Here is a 20,119-nt window from a genome sequence, read left to right on the forward strand (position 1 = left end):
TACACGTCCCCCCGGATTCCGCCCCCCCGCCGGTGCATACGCCCTGCACAATCCCTGGGACTGGGACTGGGACTGGGATGAATTCTGTCCCGACAGCCAGGATGTTACCTGGCACAGCTGACCTACACACAGGGAGATGGCCCGGGTGGCGGGTCTAAGCTAATCCCGGGAGCCCTTGAAGAGCAGAGAGATCTCTCTGGCCAGCAGTGGAAGAGGAAGTCACGGAGACTGGGGACGCGAGGAGGATTCAACGTGCTGCTGCCAGCTTCAAGACGGAGAGGGACACAAGGACAGGACTGGGAGCACTTCCAGTAACTAAGAACAGCCCACAGCTGACCGCGAGAAACCTCAGGGAACCGAATTCTGCCACGAACCCGGTCATATCGTGACTAAGGGCTTATAGACTTGTGAGCTGATAGATGGGTGTTGTTTTAAGCTATGAAATATGTGGTGATTGGGGCAGAGTTAGAGAAAATGAATACGGCAGACTTAACATCCTCTGTTCCCTTGGAAAAGCTCATGAACAGCAAGCCGACAGGTGGGAGGAATGCCAATGGCTCTCAGAGAGGGTGGGGGTTCCCCCAGCTCAGTTCCAGGAACCCACACACTGGGATTTCCGTTTCCATGAAATTTACCTTGGGAGACATAACGTCCTCTCCCCCCACCCCCTCTCCCGCCTGAAGTCCCTCACAGTTCCCGCGAGCAAGGACGGCTTTCCGTCTGGCGTGGGGCCCCCTGCCAGGGAGGCTGGGGGAGCTCCCCGTCCTGGCAGAGCCCGAGGCAGCGTGTGGGGGAAGGCGGGACAAGGGCAGTCTCCAAGAGCAAACGTGAGTTTTCTATCCGCGACCTCAGCTCTCCAGGATAAATCTCGCCTTGTGAAGCCCAACGTTCACAGGGAACGGGAGGAAGGGCGGTCGGACCCACCTGGCCCCCGGTGATGGCGGCCCTCCACAGGCCCAGGTTCTCGCACCACCAGTCCGTCCGCGCCATGTGCAGCTGGAGGTCGGCGCGCTCCTTCTCGGTCAGCATGATCTCCTCCTTCAGCTTGGACACGATCTGCCACGGGGAGAACACCCGGGGGGTCACGGAACCACTTACAGTGCCGCACGGGGCGGCGAGACAGCAGGGCACAGAATCAACACACAGAAGTCGGCTGCATTTCCAAGCACAACAGACAATCCAGAAAGGAAATGAGGAAAACAACTGAATTTACGATAGCGTACGAATAACAAATTACATAAGATGAACTTAAGCAAGAAGGTGAAAGACTTCTGCCACAAAAACTGCAGAACGCTGATGACAAAAATTAAAAATATAAATAAATGGAAAGGTAGCCTATGTTCACAGATTAGAAGACTAAATATTGCTAATGTCAATACTATTCAAAGCAACTTAGGGATTCAGTGCAGTCCCTGTCTAAATCTCAACGATGCTGTTTCTTTAAGATAAACAGAAAACACCTGCCCTATAGTTCGCATGGGATCTCCAGGGAGCCTGCAGAACCGAAACCACCTGGGGAGAGGACCAAGCCGGCAAACTCACTCCCGACTTCCAGTGCCTGCTGCAAAGCTGCATTCACCAATGCAGCCGGTGCTTCCTGGTGGCCACCCTCACTCGCCGGCCCCTCACTCATCGCTGGGGGTCCTGAGCACACACTCGGACAGCACCACAGGCGGTCCATTCCGCAGACCAAAGGGTGCCGCCGGCTGTACCTCTATGGCTGAAATGTCCTTGTCGGACCCCCAGGAGGCGTGGACACAAAGCAAAAGGCCACACCACCTCCTGGGTTTGAGAAACGCCAACTAGCAAGATGCTATTTACACTTTTAAACTTACAAATTTAGTTGGATTTTAGCGAAATAATTTATTTCTTGCACAATTCTGGGAGGCTCTCTATGTTTTACTTGCCGCATTTATAAGAAAATAAAAAAAAAAAATGTTCAGATTGTCCTTGAGTGGTTAACACACTTGCAGAAATGACCTTGGTACCAAGGAAAGCTGTGCCCCCTCCCCAGAGGTACTGCAGGCAGGCCAGAGAAGGGGCAGAGTTACTCATGGTTGGCAACTGGGAAAGAAACCCAAATCATGTGATATTAGAAACAAGTAACGTTCTAATTCTTACTAGAAGCAAAATAATAATAATAATAGAAGTCACAGTAAAATTCCTTTTAAAGAAACGGTGATACCTCTCAACATAAACTAAAATTTGCTTTTTATCAAATTAAAAAAAATAGAAACATTCAACAACAACCTCGAAAGCAAAAGAGTTACCTTCTTGTCAGGTTTTGGTGCATTTTGAATAGAATTTAGAGCTTGCCTTTTATATTCAAGCTTCTCATTTAGCTCTCGGAGTCTGTTTACAGCAAAACTGGCTTGTTCATTAATCTGGCTGGTGCCTTCATCCACGGCTTCCTCGCCAGCCTCACCTCCCAGGCCCTGGGAACAGAAGGCACGTGACCTCCATAGCTTATAAAGGTGGACCACTCAGTAATTATCATCTATTCTATAGGCGCTACAACACCATAGTGCACGCTCCAAAGTACTAGGTTCCAATAAGGAAAGAACCTATAGTGGGATGTCGAGAAGGGGAGTGAAAAATTAAAGTGTTTGTAGCCCAAGTGACAGGTATTCAGAATTGCAGTGAAAAAAACAAAACAAAACAAACAGTAACCTAGAGAAAGGACAAAAGTCCACACCATTATTTCCCAAATGGGGGGGCACCCAAGGGGGTCTGCACGGAACACAGGGCAGCCCCGTCATGTCCGCAGCTCAGCCTGACTGCCCTGGGCCTGGTCTCTGACAGGCATGCCCAGGCTGGGTGGGCCCCCTCTTGCTGTCCTAGGAATATTAGGAACAACTCATGCAGGTCCCTTTAAAATAAAATTCTCAAATTCCTACTAGTCCAAGTACTTTCTGTATATACTTCGTTCGGTCCTTCTCTTGAAGATGTATTTTATAAATCATTGGGTAGACTGTTTTTCTAGTAAAATGGTTAGCTTCTGAGAGGGACTTCAAGTTCACAGAGAACAGTGTAACTTGGAAGACTCTGGGTAGATCATCAAGGGCTCATTAGTTAGACCCCTGAGGGGCAACAGCGGCGGGGCGCTGAGAGGAACCGCCAGAACTCCGGTCTGGTGAGTTTTCTCCCGAGCTTTCTTCCCGAGTTTTTCCGTCCAACTTGTATTCATTGTAACAAACAGGAAATTTAAAATTTTCAAAGAAAAATAAAATGTGATCATCATAGAAAACCAAGAGCTGTTTTTGTTTTTGTGGGTTCTTTCTAAGCCTTGTCCATAAGTACATCACTATTACATCCTTCCACACCTGTGTACACTCAAGTAGGTAGGTCCGCCTTTTTCACGTAACGCACAGTGCCGCATGTATGGCGGGTGTTAGAGTCTTCAAAGTTGTAATTTATGCCCAGACAGCCCTTTACAAACTGATGATTTAACTGTGGCAGAGACCTACTGCTGCCCCTGCTGGGGGCTGGTTTTGCATTTTCGCTGTCCCAGAGGTACTAAGTCAAGCTCCACTGTGCATAAATGTTTTCCTACATTTTAGCTATTCTGTAGGACAGATTTCTAGAAGTGGGAATTACTGGAACAAAGAGTAGGAACTATCAAAAGGTCAGACATACATAAGAGGGTAATACAATATACCCTTCTTGGAATCCTAGGTGAAGTTGGACATTTTTTCATGTTCATTTACTATGAATTTCCATATCAACTGTCAGTCCTTGTTCAATTTATCTGTCAGGTATGGATGTGTTTACTAACTTGAATAACCTCTTCTGTAGCGCTTGCACACTAACCACTGTAACCCTGAGGCAGAGGGATGACACGGTTACAACAAACTGGACGGTCTCAAAAAGAAAATGCAATGAGTCACGAGCTTGGGACCAATCAGTGTAGCGGGTTTTGTCCTCTGAAAATGTAAAGAATCACGTAACAAAACTTTTCTTTCTTCAAAAAAGCCTGAATGAATGAATTTAACAACAGTTCCGGGGTGCCAGATCCCAACGCCATCAAGAGCAAGCACTTGATCTTCAGGGCTTGAAACAGAGTGGACTGGGAAGAAAGAATCCAGGATAAATTATCGTCTTTCTACGTGAGATGACTCGAAAACACTCTGTTTCCTTTGTACGTTCACAACTCCTAGAACTCCTGTGTCACTAGCAGGAAATGAGAGGCGGCAACAAGGGCTGCCCAAAACGACCCAGCACACCAGGTGAAAATCACACTTCCGGTGCGGCTGAGCAAGGTGCCTTCCAGAACATCTTCATCTCATCGGATTTTCTTAACTCCAAGATGTGTCCTATGACTCCGGCCATACTCTCCTTCTCCCCTCATTTCCCCTCCGGCCAGATGGTCCAGTTCCACTGATTCTCTAACCCGGCCTAGGCTGTGGACGGCCCACCTCCCGGACTTCCCGCCCTCACTTTTCAGGAGTTGAACTCAGCCTGTCTCTCGGGCAGACGGAAGGCAGGGAGGGCTGTGACTCAGAGCTGGGACACGGCAGCCCGTGGTCAGAGGGACAGAAAAAGCAGTGTGTAAGGCCGGAAGCAACGAGGTAACACAACATCAAGTTCCAGTGGAAGTCCTGCATGTTAAAAGATGAAAGCGCACCCCGACTTTGGCTTCGACAGTATGTGCTTGCCCGATTATACTCAAAGCTCGTGCACCGAAAACGAAGCAGAAAGTGGAACGGGACTCACCACGTCATCCTTGTGAGAAATCAGCTGCGAGGCGCGCTTCTCTTCCTCTTTCAGCATCAACCTCTCATACAGGTCACTGACGATAAACGAAGGGTAGTACCTGTCCTTCAGGACCTCGTAAACGTCTCCCTGGATCCTGCAGAACACGTCAATGCCCTTGTTGCCCACAAGGCATTGCTGGATCTCTTTGTACAGGGGTTTTTCCACGGGTATCTCTTTGCTCTCCACGAAGAAATTCTGGTAAATTTCACCAACCAACTGTGGGATTTCATTCTGAAAAGATGGGAAAACAGTGAGAAAAGTGAGACACATCATCTCTGAGAATTACTTTCTCCTGCACACTCTCTGCTTCTCGGAGCCGGAAGGCAGGCAGTGAGAACGCACGCCGGTGCACGCCAGGGCCGGGCCTCGGCTTTCGTGTGCACATATTCGGGCCAGGGGTACATGTCAGATGCTGAGAAAACAACGGGTTCCCTAACGCGACCGCCATGTTGAACAGTTAACAACAGGTGGTGCTCAGCTCTGGCAACAAAGTACAAATGAGTGATTGACTTAATGTGCACAGTGCTCTGTGCGCTTATTTTCATAAGCCTCACAAAATATACGTATTATACATATTGTTAAGTGTATTTATAGACATAAACACACACATAATTTCACATTCTTTTTTTTTAATCTTTTTTTTTAAGATTTTATTTATCTATTTTTAGTGAGGGAAGGGAGGGGGGAGAGGGAGGGGGAGAGAGAGAGAGAGAGAGAGAGAGGGAGGGAGAGGGATCAATGTGCAGTTGCTGGGGGTTATGGCCTGCAACCCAGGAATGTACCCTGGCTGGGAATCGAACCTGGGACACTTTGGTTCCCAGTCTGCGCTCAATCCACTGAGCTATGCCAGCCAGGGCTCACATTCTTTAATTTAATTCTTAAATACATATTGAGAAATTACTGAGTATTGTACAAAACACAATGCTTATTGCTGGGCTTTTCATTATAAGGGGCATCTGTAATCAAAATTTGTTTTGTGTTCCTTAACCATATTTTAAAGAAAACAAAAGGAGAACAAACATTAGTATAAAATATGCATATTATGATATTAAAATTAACAAGGTCATAAAACTGAGTTGTAGGTGACAAGACCAACTTTATTATAATAACAATGTAGGTACGTATATGCCTTTCTATAATGTGTTAAAAAGGAATCACCTTTTACTAAATTTACCATTTTGGTACATTTATTGATCTTTTTTCCCCTTTGAATCTATATTTAAAATAGTCTTTTGTAAAACAAAAAACTCTAATTTTATTTACCCTTATAGGCTAGGACATAATGCCAGTGTTACATTTGGTTTAAAACACTATTTCAATGTATTTTCTTAGATCTCCGCTGAGAAACACAGACCCAGGGCAGAGCGTGTGAGTTTTCACCGGCTGGTGGCTAACACTCCTCGGCCTGACAGACTACCTTGTTAGCATTCTTTAAGCATTCCACAGACTCCCAGAAACTGATCAGAGCTTTCTTGTCCATCCTTTCCATGTACGTCCCGAAGTGCTCTCGGTAGAAAGTACTGGCCAAGATCTCTTCAAACTGAAGAATCTGTTAAGAGAATTTAAGAAAAAGTTCTGAAAAATCAAATTTTAAATATCAGTTTGTCTTAACTGCCAATGGATTAATTTCTACTTTAATTAAGTTCTACATTTATTAATAAATGCTTTGTTTTCTTATGGCCACAGACAATGTAGTATAGTACTTCTCTCCCTCTCCTAAATGTTGAATGGCAAAAGTTTACCAAACATTCAAAATGCACATATACAATAAATACCAATTTTCTATAGAACATTCACTCATTCAGTAAAAGATCTATTTGGCGTCAACTCTATATCAGACACACTTCCAGAAAAATGAAACAAAAATCCCCGCCCTGTGGGATAAAAGTGATACCAATAACAGAGAAACTAAAGAGAAATGTATTGAAGACCAGCAAGCTGGAGGGTAATAATCTGGCATTTTTGCTTTCCATCCTATTTTATTTGGCTGAGGGAATCCACAAATGATTTTATACTTCACCCTTTTGTTTACAGCATCCCATTCATTGAAAAAATCTTTTGTAAGCATCATTTAATTGAACAATGGAATGTAACACTCCATTGTATGGCCAGACCCAAACTACTCCTTCATCATTCTGCCAGCTTACCAAACAACAAAACCCGTCCACCCGAATCCACTGCGGGAGCCATCGGGAGCAGGGACTGCCGCAATGTGAGAAAGCAGATGACCCTCATTACACTTTCTAACTCAGTGAACTAGGGGAAATGCCTCTAATTTAGAAGAAATGTAAGCCCCCTCATCCTTGGTTCCTAATGAGGTTTAAAAATGGCACCTACGTACAACTCAAATGCAATGAAAACATTTTAAGATTGTTTAAAAAGATTCTTGCTACTGTAGCAGAAAATTTTCAGAACGTTATGTGTCACATCTCTGCAGAACCAAGTGTGTATGTCAACGCCTGCTCAACTCCCCTGCCACCGACAGGAGGCCCCTAGACGTGCTCGCTCTGTGGGCAGAAAGGGTCAGGCACCTTCTCTCGCAGCTTCTGGGCACTCATTAAAGGAGATGGCCGCCACTGCTGCAGACCACTAATGATTGGTTCCCACGATCATTTCAGACCAGCGGCACCTAGCTGGTTTGCTAACGGGGGGAGACTGCAGCATGGACCCTTCCTTTGTGTAAGCCGTACCAGCGAGGCACTTTGAAGTCCAAATGCTAACTGTCCACGCTCCTGGCAGGTCTGAAGGAGCTCATCCCAGCTTCGGCTGGGGATGACAGATCCCTCAGAAAGCGATTTATTTTTAACATAGGGAGGAGATGAGCAGGAGGGACAGTCAACAAATTTTTGGGAAGTCTCCCCAGGATGATTTCACTCAGATCAAATGAATTCCAAGTAAGATACCAATTCACATACATTTGCAAAATTAAGCCTAAAACATCTTCTAATTCTTTCATTCTTTCTATGTTCACTCCCAAAAGTTGCAACTATCTCCAAATAAGTGAGAATATATATATATATATATATATATATATATATATATATATATATATCTCAAGGATAATTAAACACCTGATGTATCTTGTATCTTGGCTGGCGGATGAGCCAAGTTCTCTACTGCATTTGTTTTTTCTTCTCTTGAAGTCCGCATGAGCATTTCACCTGTGTAACACCCACACTACTTGCAAATAGACATCCGTAGGTTTGAATCCCGGCTCTGTTACTTCCTAGGCCCATGAGCTCTCGTTACTGCATCACTCTGAGCCTCGGTTTCTTCATCTGCAGAATGGGGACAGTACCGCCTGCTCTACAGGCTGCTGTGAGACTTTCAAGAGCTGTTGTGAATCACAACAGACGACAGAAACTCATCACAAGCCTGAACCAGGATTTTGGCGGAGAAAGACGATGATGGAGGCCAAAAATCAGGGTGGTGAAGAGGCAACTTTCTAGCTGGGTAAACATGGGTGAAAGGATTAGATCAGTGGGTCTCACGTGGGTTTAAGAGATCACAAAGGGCACCAGGACACGTCTGGGGGTGACAAATACATTCACTCTCTTAATCGTGATGATTTTGTGAGCATATATACTTGTCAAAATGTATCCGTGTACACTTTAAATATATGCAGTGTACTGTATGTCATTACACCTTAATAAAGCTGTTTTAAAAATATGTATTGCACCAAGCCTTGACAACAGAACTGCAGATAAATGATGTGTGCGATGTTTACACTAAGGACCCAGCGCCAGGAGAACATACAGTGCAGGACTTTTCCTATTTATAGATGGCTGGATTCGATTCGCTAGGATTTTGTTATGGAACTTCCTGTTTAGGGTCAGGATATGATTGATCAGCAGTGTTTCGGTTTCTCCCTGTGATGTTTTCTCTGGTTTGGTACCACAGTCACCCTGGCGTCCTGTGAAGGGCTGAGTTCCCTTCTCCTGCATCTTACCGGAAGGGTGTGGTTAAGACTGATGTTATCTCCGCCCTAAAATGTTTAACAGAACTCGCTAGTGAAATGATCTGAGCCTGACGTTTTCTTTGTGGGAAGGCTTTAAATTATGAATTTATTTCCTTTAATACATCTAGGGCTAATCAGATACTCTGTTTCTTTTTGAGTGGGTTTTGGTAATTTGTATTTTTAAAGGGTTTATCTACTTCCTTTCCATTGTAAAAATGATTGGCTTAAAGCTGTTCATGATATTCCTTTGTTAACCTGTTAACGTACGTAGGATCTATAGTGATGCCCTCTCATTTCTAATATTAGTAATGTGTGTCTTCTCTCTCTCTTCTCTTAATCAGTCTAACTAGCGTGTATGAATATTACTGATCTTTTCAAAGACCTATTTTTGGTTTCACCGATTTTCTATTTGTTTTCTATTTCACTGGTTTCTGTTGTTATATTATTTATTCCCCTTTAGTTATTTTAGTGCTAATTTGTCAGACTGAAGATGAAGATCACTGATTTTTGACCCTCTTTTTCTTCCTGGTAAGCTCCTTGTTTTAAAGTCTATTTTGTCTGATGTTAACGTGAGCTACTTTAGATTGTTTAAGTTTATGTTTGCATGGCAGGCTTGTTCCCCTCCTTGTACCTTCAACCTATTTTTACACCTTTATAATTTCTTGTGGACAATGTGTAATTAAGTCTTGGCTTTTATTTATTCACTCAGGCAACCTCTTCTGCTTGGAGGACTCACCTAATGTTGAAGGGGATGTTTGGAAACAGAGTCCGTGGTGACGCCTCCAGATCAGAGACGACTCATTGGGATGGAGCGAAGCTGCACTGTCTACTTGTGAAGACAGCAGAACAGCTCGGCACTAACCGAAGTTTTACCTTCCAAATGGCAGCCCACCACACACACTGGAACGCTACTGTACCCGAGCCTTCCAGCCTGAAGCCCCGAGGAAACGGTTTCACTCTGAGGATAAACTGTTGCAACAGAAATGGGTTTCCTCACCTCCTAAGAATCTGGGAGAACGAGTCAAAATGGAGCTGGGACCAGGTTAGCTCTGCTTCTAGTAGGAACTGCCAGACAGCCTGCGTGGGAATCACATTCGGTTCTCCTGAAATGAGCTTCCCTTATCTTTCCCAGGGTTTTTCTCTATCGTCACGTCTAACACCGCATCACCTTCTGAGTAAGTAGCTAGCCACCAGCTGCTTCTCCTAGGTGTGCATCTCCCCTCTCTGTTGCGTCACTTCACCTATAATTGCGTGGGACTCTCCGACTCATTTTGTATCCTAATGCCTTGCACTGTCACTGAGAGATTCAATCCTCTCGATAAATGTCCATTGAATGGAAGGAAGGAAGGAAGGAAGGAAGGAAGGAAGGAAGAAAGGATAGGACACAAGAAGACCTCATCTATGATCAGTGTGGCTGGACATTTATTTAAGAGCCCAGAGGCTGAGGAGAAGGAGGGAGAGGAACAACATTCAACCTGTCAAATCCACTCTTTCTCCAATGTTTACCAGAAGGTGAAGTTTACACTTTGAACCACAAAACCAAAACCGCAGAAAGGTGCATTTGCTAACAGCAGAATAAACAGCCCCCCAGTGGCTAGCGGCCCCCTCTTTAAAACGAAACCTCCTTGGGGCCACACAGCACCCCTTGTGCAGGATGCTGCAAAAGAGCTGGTCCGGCACGGAGCGTGAACTTTCCTGCAGGGGCTCTGACGGCCACTGAGCCAGGAACAGGGTCAACTGTCATCAGTGCTGGGATAGAGAGGAAGGGGTGATACACGGATGAGCAAGAGCTGAACAGGGAAAGGTCGAGAGACTAAAACCAGAGTGAGTGAGGTTAGGGGCTGTAGCCAGAGTTGGGTGACACAGATGCTGCTTCTTTGTGGCTAACTAAGCGCCACCTTACAAAAGAGGAGGGTAAGAGGAGTGTGCCTTGAAGTCCGTTCCCAAGTGGTACAGCCGAGCTCCTCAAAGGGTACTGCGGCTGTTTCCTTCGACCCTGGTCCACTCTCGGTCCTGGAAGACAGGCTTGGTCCTTGAAAACAAGGACAGGTACGAGGTAGGGCCACAACACTTTCTTCTGTGCCATGCCTTAAGGACTGGGCACCAGACGGTCCAAAGTTTTCTTACACAGAAACAACCACCGATACGTTGCGGTCTAGCGAGAGAGCACTCAGATCTGTGAATCAGCTCGACTCGGGTCTTTCAGCTCGTTCTGCCTCTTCTTACCTGCGCGGCCTTAGGAATTTACTTGGGAAGGAACCAACTCTGTGTCTTCACCGATCAAATGGGAATATATTTCACGGCAATGTGGTGAGAGCTAAGTAAAATAACTTACAAGACACCTTCTACTTCGTAGGTGGTTACTTCCGTCGAGTGGTAACACGCTGGGGTCCTTGCAAATATGAATGTGCTCCCGTAGGGGTGGGGGAGGGCAGAGGGGGGATGGGAGCGTGCACACGGGCCTGTGCACACACACACCCCCCCCCACGCCTCCCTGCCGTGCCCACTCTCACTCCCAGCAGTCAGGGACACCAGGCAACACAGGTCTGCGCTCACGAAAGCACACGCACCAGTCTGTGTCCTAGAACATGTGTCTTAAGTCACACACCGAAAAGTCGGAAGACTGCACCTCTGATTGCATCGGTGTTCGTAACGAACAGGAAACGGCCAAAACGAGAACTGGAAAGGCCTACCTTCTGGCTTTGAGGCCCTTCCCCCTCGTCCAGGGCCCCGTCCTCCTGCTGGTCATAGGCAGGGCCGCCCAGGGCTCGGATTCTCTTCTCGCACTGCTTCTTGGCCACGGTCAGCTGGTTAATGTACCGCTTCATGTTCCTGGCCCTCAGGAGGTCGGCCTTCATCGCAGCCGTTTCTTTACCTTGAACAGGATGGACGGAGAGTACCCGGTCAGAGGACAAGGCACAGAAGAGGGAACACGCAACTCTGAGCCGGATTCACGTCTGACGCAGTGCATTCGGAACAACGGTGGGTGCTAAAGGACAGGGTAGGGCAGGGTAGGATAGGATGGAATTTATGCTAAACACACGCATGCTCTCAAATAGAAACACCATGAATTTCTACATACACCACTGACAAATCTGACTCAAATGTAAAAACATGTTTAGACACCTCCTCTGTACACGTATACTCACAAACTGGTTTGCATGTGTGCAGGTTTGCATGCAAACATGTTTGCATGTATGCATATAGTCGGCCCTTGAACAACAGGAGTTTGAACTCCTGTCCACTCATCGGACCACGCATCGGTCCACTCATATGTGGAGATGGCAGAACCCAAGACTGAATCAGAGAACTTTCAAGAAAAGGCAGGTTTATGAAAAACACGACTTCAATGTTGAACAGTGTGGCGGACGACATTTGCCGATGGTGGCCATAATATCACCTCCGTTCTCACATGCTGTTTTACAATGTCACGCGGACAACCTCCCTCTGAATACCAGGGTATGTGCTCCCTTTCCCTGGACCTGGGTGGGTCTGTGACTTTGCAGGAAGGGACGCTATGACTTACAATGCCACATGGTAGAAGGCCACTGACTTGGAGCCCTGAGCTGCCATGTAAGTCATGCGCCAGCTGTGAGGCCTCCAGGCTGGGAGGAAGCCTAAACAGTCAGTCAGTGGCGAGACCTGTGTGGCGAGTCCCCCGGCCCACCGGCCTGGCTGGGTCTCAGCCCACATGCAACACTGACTTTGCACCATGTGCTCGCAGCTCCTTGAACATGACCTGTCCAGCCCCAGACCAGCAGGGAAGCGTCACCCCTGCCAAACCCTGCCCAAACTACAGGTTCACGAGCCAAAGAAACGATGGTCGTTTAAGATTCCACATTTCAGGGTGCTGGGAGAGGCCGCAAAAGATAACCGGAAGAGGCCAGCCGGGTCTGAGGGGACTTGAGCTATTACAGCAGAGACTTGAAGTGAGGAATTAAAAAGTGCCTGGCTCTTAGATGCGGACTTCAGGCGTAGGAGAGTGAGACAGCCCGGGAAGAAAACAATGACCCCAGGATGTAATCTCCTCGGAGCCTCCAAAAGGTCAATGCAGGCTGCCCCCAAATTAGTCGATGGAAGTGTGTGTGCGTGAGCAACGAAATGCTTGGAACAGATCGTTTTTCAGAAAAAAAATCATTTTTAAACATATATCCTTAAAAATCTAAATTTTGTGCACAGCATTTTATATTACCCTGAAACTGGAGACCAAAAAAAAGTGTTTTTTACAAAGTAAACCTAGACCACAATTTTAACTTTGAGTAAAAACAGACTAATAAAGAAATATACCTAGGAAAAAAAATGACACACACTTATCAACAACCGAGTTGTTCTTGTCCTAAGAAAGCTTTAAAAGCCTTTCTAAATGTACAGAAACTAGGAGCACATTCCAAAGAGGAGGAGGAGAAAAAAGAGAACAAGCCTTCCGCTGCAACCCAGCTGCAGGGCTGAGAATGTTCCAGTGCTCCACTGGAGTGCCGCCTGCTCACGGGCGCCTCCTGCTGGCAAAGGGCAGCCCGTCGCTGTGGTCCGGCCGCGCAGCACGCCGCTCACAGGTGCAGCAGCCGCCGTGGTCCGGCCGCGCAGCACGCCGCTCACAGGTGCAGCAGCCGCCGTGGTCCGGCCGCGCAGCACGCCGCTCACAGGTGCAGCAGCCGCCGTGGTCCGGCCGCGCAGCACGCCGCTCACAGGTGCAGCAGCCGCCGTGGTCCGGCCGCGCAGCACGCCGCTCACAGGTGCAGCACATCGCCGTGGTCCGGCCGCGCAGCACGCGGCTCACAGGTGCAGCACATCGCCGTGGTCCGGCCGCGCAGCACGCGGCTCACAGGTGCAGCACATCGCCGTGGTCCGGCCGCGCAGCACGCCGCTCACAGGTGCAGCAGCCGCCGTGGTCCGGCCGCGCAGCACGCCGCTCACAGGTGCAGCACATCGCCGTGGTCCGGCCGCGCAGCACGCCGCTCACAGGTGCAGCAGGCGCCGCGGTCCGGCCGCGCAGCCCGCCGCTCACAGCTCACAGGTGCAGCAGTCACGTGGCGCTCTGACAGTCCCGTCTACTTCCGCCTCAGCAAATGAATGCCACGCTCAGGGCCCACGGGCTGACACGCGACTCATGCAGCCCATGTGTCTGTCCTGCAACAGCCCTTGTAAACCCACTGATGCGGACGAATACACGTCTTCACGACCTGAGAACCCATTAGCCAAGAAAAATTGGAGTCAAGAAAAGTGTAGACGCGGGCACGCAGCAACCAGCGTGGCCCAGCTGGAGCCAGATTCTGTGGCTGTTTCTCTGCGGGGCCTTGGGTCACACCGTGCGTCGTTGAACCTGTGTTGTTGCACATGTGCTGTCGTGTGCTTACTCACACAACATTTACTCTAGCCTACAACGGGAGCATAAACAGCAGCGGGTGGAACTGGGTAGCAGTCGCTCTTTAAACTGCTGCCAAGATGAACACACAAGTCATGCAATATTCTAAAGCAATTAATTATACATGTTCACTGCTTTTCCTCCTAGGTCATCTAGAGTCTGCTGAGGTCAAAGCAAAAAGGAAGTGGCTTCATTTGGGTTTGTTTGCCGCAAAGGACATTGGGAATAGACATTAGGTGAACACCTTTGTCTATAAAGCCACCAAGAAGACCTGTGACCAACATCACAGAGTTTCCTGTTGCTAGAATCTTCTGCCCATGAGGTTTTCCTTGCTTAAGCAAATGGAGTGGCAGTTAAACAAGAAGAGGGGATGACTATTTGCTACCATTTCTAATGAGGCAAAGGAGGGCGAAGTAACTTACAGCACAAACTAGCGACTTGAGAAATAGCACAGGGATAAAGGGATGGAAATACCACCTCTACACTTGTGGAGGGAGGGATTTGGCGGCGGACGGGGCAGGGTTCCTCAACCTCGGCCCCAGTAAATCTTGGCTGTGGGGCCGTCCTGTGCCCTGCAGGGGTTCACAGCACCCCTGGCCCCTGTCTACCACGAGATGCCAGTAGCACCCTTCTTCCCAGACGTCACAACCAAAAATGTCTCCGGACATTGTCAAATGTCCCCTGTCCCCTGTGGCACGACCCCCGTGGTGCTGCGGGAGGCAGGCTGCACGCCTGTCCCCTTCGCGGGACCCCCTCGCCAGACCCCCGTGGGTCTTCTCACATCCGCCAGGCAACGCAGGTAAGGAGCTAGGGGAGCGCCTCACTAGACAACCTGGCTCCACACCAACAGACCCACACACCTTTGAGTCTCTCTCAAACACGAAACAGAAGTTTTAACAAACACCCTTTGAGGGGAGGGCTGGAGAAACAGGTGTGTATTTACTCGGGCACCAGCCAGGCTTCCGAGAAATGGTGCCTGACTTCTTGACAGCAATTCTCGGTAGTGCCTAAGCATCACCGGCTCCTGCAAAATTACTGGAACATCGCCTCCAAGTTTACCCAGGAACTTAAAAAAGGTTTACCGTATGTTTCAGCTTGAAGCCGGTAGGTTTTGGGTTTTGTTGTTTTTTTCAAAGAATAAAGGGGATTCTCTTACTGCACAGAACACTTGAAATTCCCTGAAGTGTCACTCCACTGCAGCAGAAAGCACACTTGAGGAGCGAGGCGAGAGGACCACAGGAGTTGGCGCAGAACCGCTCCCACAGTCCAGGAGGCAGCGGCAGAGCGCTCACACTGTCGAGGAGAAGCTCACAGGCCCCGCACAGCCTGGGCAGGCATGCCTGCTGCACTCCTGCAACGTCCTTCCTTTAAGTGTGGCTAACGCTGCCTTTGGGTTTAGGCCCTCGAGATGTTTGCAATATACATTCAACGTCGTGATGTCATGTCAATGAAACCCACACGTTACGTTACCAGGACAGCCCTGCTCCCAAATCAGAACGGTTAGTTGAACAGACATGAGACATTCGCCTGGAACACAGATCTGACCCGCATAATCTCTAAGTGTTGAGCACGGCTCTCTGAACATCGGCCTGTGTGAATGAGCAGGGCGGTGGGAGGGGCCTGGGACCGAAAAGCGGGAGGCCTGCGTCCACGATCTGTCCACCATCCGGCTCTGTGTGCAGACTGACCAGCGGTGAGAGCCACACAGGGCACAGCATGAGCATCCCTGCAGCAGAACCTGATTTGCATGGATGCAGGTATTGGCATCTATGGTGACTCCAGTTTTCTTGGGGGACGGAGATGGCAGTAGGGTTGCCTGTCAAATTACGAGACTCTGGAGAGTGTAAAAGTGCTCTGAACCCTGCGTCCCTGGAGGCAGAGAAGGGAGGGGACGCAGGGGGACAGTGGCAGTGCCCCAGGGTGAGGCTGGACAGGGAGAGGCTGGCCCGGGTCCTGGGAGCCACGGCGGGGAACCCCCCTGGGGTGGCCAGTCAGTGTGGGTCATTCATGAATCAGGCACGGTCTGCATCAAATCACCGCAATGCCGGAAAGTCAGATCACATCCAAGCATCAGAAAGGACCCTGAGATGATCAGCTCCCTCCTTTCAGGCAGGGACGCCTTTAAATCCCAAAGTGGACGATCTTCATAAAAATAATTCCCGATGGAAATCATTATGGTTCTTAGCAAGTGATTGTGTTTCTGTGTGCATGTATTTGATATATTCCAAAGTTCTTCTACGGTTCTACTAGATACATGTAATTCCCAAACTGTTTACTTACCCCCTGAAGAAAAGAAGATGCACGATTTTACCAAAGCCTCCCAGCCCACGCCACGAGTGTGGCACCTCCAAGCACGTACGGTTTACACACAGCAGTTTCTGTCAGGCTCGAATCCGCATCAGGCTCTTTGCTGTAGTCAGCTCAATGGGTATTACTCTGAACCGCCTGAACTATTCTTGGTAACATTTCAGGATTCAGAACAGCAGAAAAGAAGGCTTTGAAGGGAGCCAAAATGCTAGGCTTATTCAGATTCACATCAAACTACAGAGAAAATGTAGCGTATGTCCCATCGCTCCTAGAATTCCTACACTTGGCCAGTGTTTTTGGTTCATTCTGGTGACTGTAACCAAATGCCACAGACAGGGCGGCTGTGAAGAACAGAACTGTATTTCTCACGGTTCTGGAGGCTGACAATGCAAAATGAGGAGCCAGCAGGCTGGGGCTCTGGGGAAGGCCCTCTTGCAGACGGCCACCTTCTTGCCGTGTCCTTAACGTGGTAGAAGAAGTTGGGGATCTCTCCGGGGACTCTCATAATGCACAGGGTCCTAATCCCACCCGTGAGGGCTCCACCTCATGGCGTAAGTGCCTCCCACAGACCCCACCTCCCAGTGCCATCGAGTCGATGTCAGAAGCTCAACATGCGAATTCTGGGAAGGCACAGACATTCCGACCAGCGCAGCCAGTTATTCTAACGGACCACTTCTCAACCACCCGGCTGTTCTAACTGTAAATGGAAGCTGGAGAGCTGGGTACCAGGATGCAAACACGAAGGCGTCAGTGGCTCTGTATCGGAGCAGGGGTCCCGGGTAAGCAGCCTCGGCATTGCTGGGGAAGCTGGGGGCACTGCATACCCTCGGGGCCCACTCCGGATGCTCGGGGTGGGAAATCCTGGGGGTGGCCCAGCAGGCGCACTTTGACTGGCCCCCCAGGAGGTTCTGAGAACGCCGCAGTCTGAGAACCTCTGCTCCACGGGACGAAGTCCTGGCACCTCGGGCTCGCGTGCCAAGCTCGGCTCTCCAAGGCAAGCCAAGCAGCAGCACGGTGCCTCACCTGGCCTGACCCACACACGGGACGCTGGTCCACAACGGCCTTCTTCGTCTCTGCACACTCAGTACCCTCCACCCGCATCCACCTGACAAGCCCAGAAAGGGATGCCGGCCACTCCGTCTTTCTGAGTCGCTCTGTCCCCCCCTCCAGGGAAAACCCTTCTCGAACTCCGGTCCAGGCGGGGCTGCCCGCACCACCACTGAATTCTGCACCTGCTGCTCTCACCGCAGTTACCTGACTGCACCATAACCTCCTGTGTGTGACTGCCCATCTCCTCGGTACACTGTGGCCGCCTCAGGGTCAGGGACGGTTTTATTCATGGCACAGCTGCTCTACCACATACTGGCACTCCGAAAAATGCAGGTGGGATGACCCACTGCCTACTTCTGGTGGGTAAGGTACCTTTCAGAGTATAGTCTCCGCTGACATGGGGGTCTTACGAGAACTCAAGTGCTCTCTCATCCACCCAGGACCGGGGAGGCGGGAGAAGAGACGGGCAGGATGAAACACAAAGGATAAGTAGGAACTGCCCAGGCAGAGTGATCCTGAGAATAGGGCGGCATCCCAAGGAGAGGAAGAAACAGAACGTGCAAAGAACAGGACGAGGCAGGAGGAATCGGGCATGTTGGGAAAACCGGAAAGTCCGGGCGGCTGCGGAACAAAGTGGGGGGCGCGGGGTCGGGTGGCAGGTGGTGAGGCTGGAGGCGGAGTGCAGGCCAGAGGGAGCAGCACCGCGTGGGCTTCCCATCAAGGAGTTTTCATTCTAAGAACGACGGGAAGATAATAAGGGGTTTTAAGCGTGGAGGTGACATGATAAAATGTGCATTTTTAAAAAATCATTATGGGTTCAGTATGAAAAACATAGCAAATAGGGCCAGGAGTGGAGGCAAGGAGGCCGGTTAAGAAGCCACCGCTGTGGCTGGGGGAAAAGACCGGCGGTGGGAAACCGCGGCGCGGAGCGAACTGAGTCGAGATCCGTTTAGGAGGTCAAGCTGCACGAGGACAAAGGACTAGCTGGACCTCGCGACGGAAGGAAGGAACGAGGGTGACTCCCGGGTTTCGGACTTGGATGCATGGATGGACGGGGACGCCATTCATGGAGACAGGAAACCACAGGAGGTGGCCAGGGTTGCGGGACTTCGGCTTGGACATTTTCTCCTGGCAGAACAGAGTGAGCTGGCGAATTGCCCGAGGTTCCAGAGGGCGCATAATCAGAGGAAATTTCTCACACCTTTTAGATGCCATTTTTTTCTTTAAGTCCTCAAACTATTTTCACTGTTGCATATCATTTCTTAAACGTCAGTGATGATGATTGAAAAAGGCTTGTTGGGCCCTGGCTGGCGTAGCTCAGTGGATTGAGCGCGGGCTGGGAACCAAAGTGTCCCAGGTTCGATTCCCAGTCAGGGTACATTCCTGGGTTGCAGGCCAGAACCCCCAGCAACCTAACACATTGATGCCTCCCCCCCCCCTTCCCCCCGCCTTCCCTCCCTAAAAATAAATAAATAAATAAATAAATCTAAAAAAAAAGCCTTTCTTAAAAAAAAAAGAAAAGAAAAGAAAAAGACTTGTCGGAAACGTCTTTATGTGCAGCAACGAGACTACATTTATAGCGCATACTCATTCGTACACACTACGTTCATGAGCGAAGTTCCCATCTCCAGGCTGAAACAAAGATATTCTTAGGATCTTCCATCTGTTCATTCTTTTGTAAAACTTCTTCCGTTTCCCACTCGCAAAGCGAATGTGGAAATGAGGAGAGCAGCAACACTGGAGAAGACCCTAAGTACAACCGCACACGCGGCCCGGTAGCACCGCTGCAGGGTCCGGGACACCGTCACGCGCATGCGCGGCAGCGTCTGCAGCCGCTCAGCGATGAATGGAGACCTGCCCTGCACGCGGGACAGAGCAGGTCCCCCGCCCTCGCGTAGGACAGGGGAACGTGCTAGACCAGCAACGACAGGGGGGCTGAGAGCCCTCGCCACCCCTCCCCACCGCTCCTCAGGACCACGCCTGCGTAAAACGCTCTCCATCTGAAGGGAAGCACACGGGGAGAAGAAACAACCTAAAGCCTATTTCTTCGGAAATACACGCGAGAGCGGCGCCAGGACAGAAGGCGTTCCCGATTCAAATGCTTCACGCAGGAGAAGGTTACTTATGAAACAGCAGCTCACTGCGGTCATTTCAACGGTGATCAAGATTAAGTTTCTAGATAGAAATATTAATAAATATTAAGATTATTTTTACTCTGTGACCAAAGCTATGAAGCCGTGTTTAGCTTAAAAACAGAACAAAAGCACTGTCTACCCAGTAATTATCATCTTTTCAGAGTTATGACTCAAGATGTACAGTTTCTAAAGGAATGGAGAAACAAACGAAGGTTTCTGCTAGGATTAAATTATATTTACTTTCTCTAATGCTGTTATGCTACTACTGCAATAAATCAAAACTCCACGTGTAAGCCAGAAGAACGCTGAGACTTGGCAAAGCTCTGACAGTAACTAAAGAAAACGAGGTGGTTCTTACCCTTGTGCCTCTTCAGCTGGGGAAAGCTGCTAATTGTGGTTGCCTGGATTATTTCCACTACAATTTGATACCTGATGTTAAAAGAGAGAGAAGAAGACAAGATTGAATGGAAAGAAAACACCATCCTCAGAGATACTTTTACATTGAGCCTGTACTAATCAAACAGTACACGGATGGTGTGGGTCCTGCCCACA

General features: G+C 49.0%; 1 protein-coding gene across 1 annotated transcript in view; it reads right to left on the reverse strand.

Annotated features, from left to right (window-relative positions):
- SNX25 (sorting nexin 25) overlaps positions 1–20,119 on the reverse strand; it is an 84,549-nt gene that overhangs the window by 14,641 nt on the left and 49,789 nt on the right. The window contains 6 exon segments of the mRNA XM_036011759.1: positions 925–1,056; positions 2,271–2,435; positions 4,714–4,986; positions 6,173–6,304; positions 11,407–11,588; positions 19,926–19,996. Coding sequence (XP_035867652.1) covers positions 925–1,056; positions 2,271–2,435; positions 4,714–4,986; positions 6,173–6,304; positions 11,407–11,588; positions 19,926–19,996 — 955 coding nt within the window.

This window comes from Phyllostomus discolor, chromosome 11 (genome assembly GCF_004126475.2).
Source record: "Phyllostomus discolor isolate MPI-MPIP mPhyDis1 chromosome 11, mPhyDis1.pri.v3, whole genome shotgun sequence".
In the NCBI taxonomy this organism is placed as follows: domain Eukaryota; kingdom Metazoa; phylum Chordata; class Mammalia; order Chiroptera; family Phyllostomidae; genus Phyllostomus; species Phyllostomus discolor.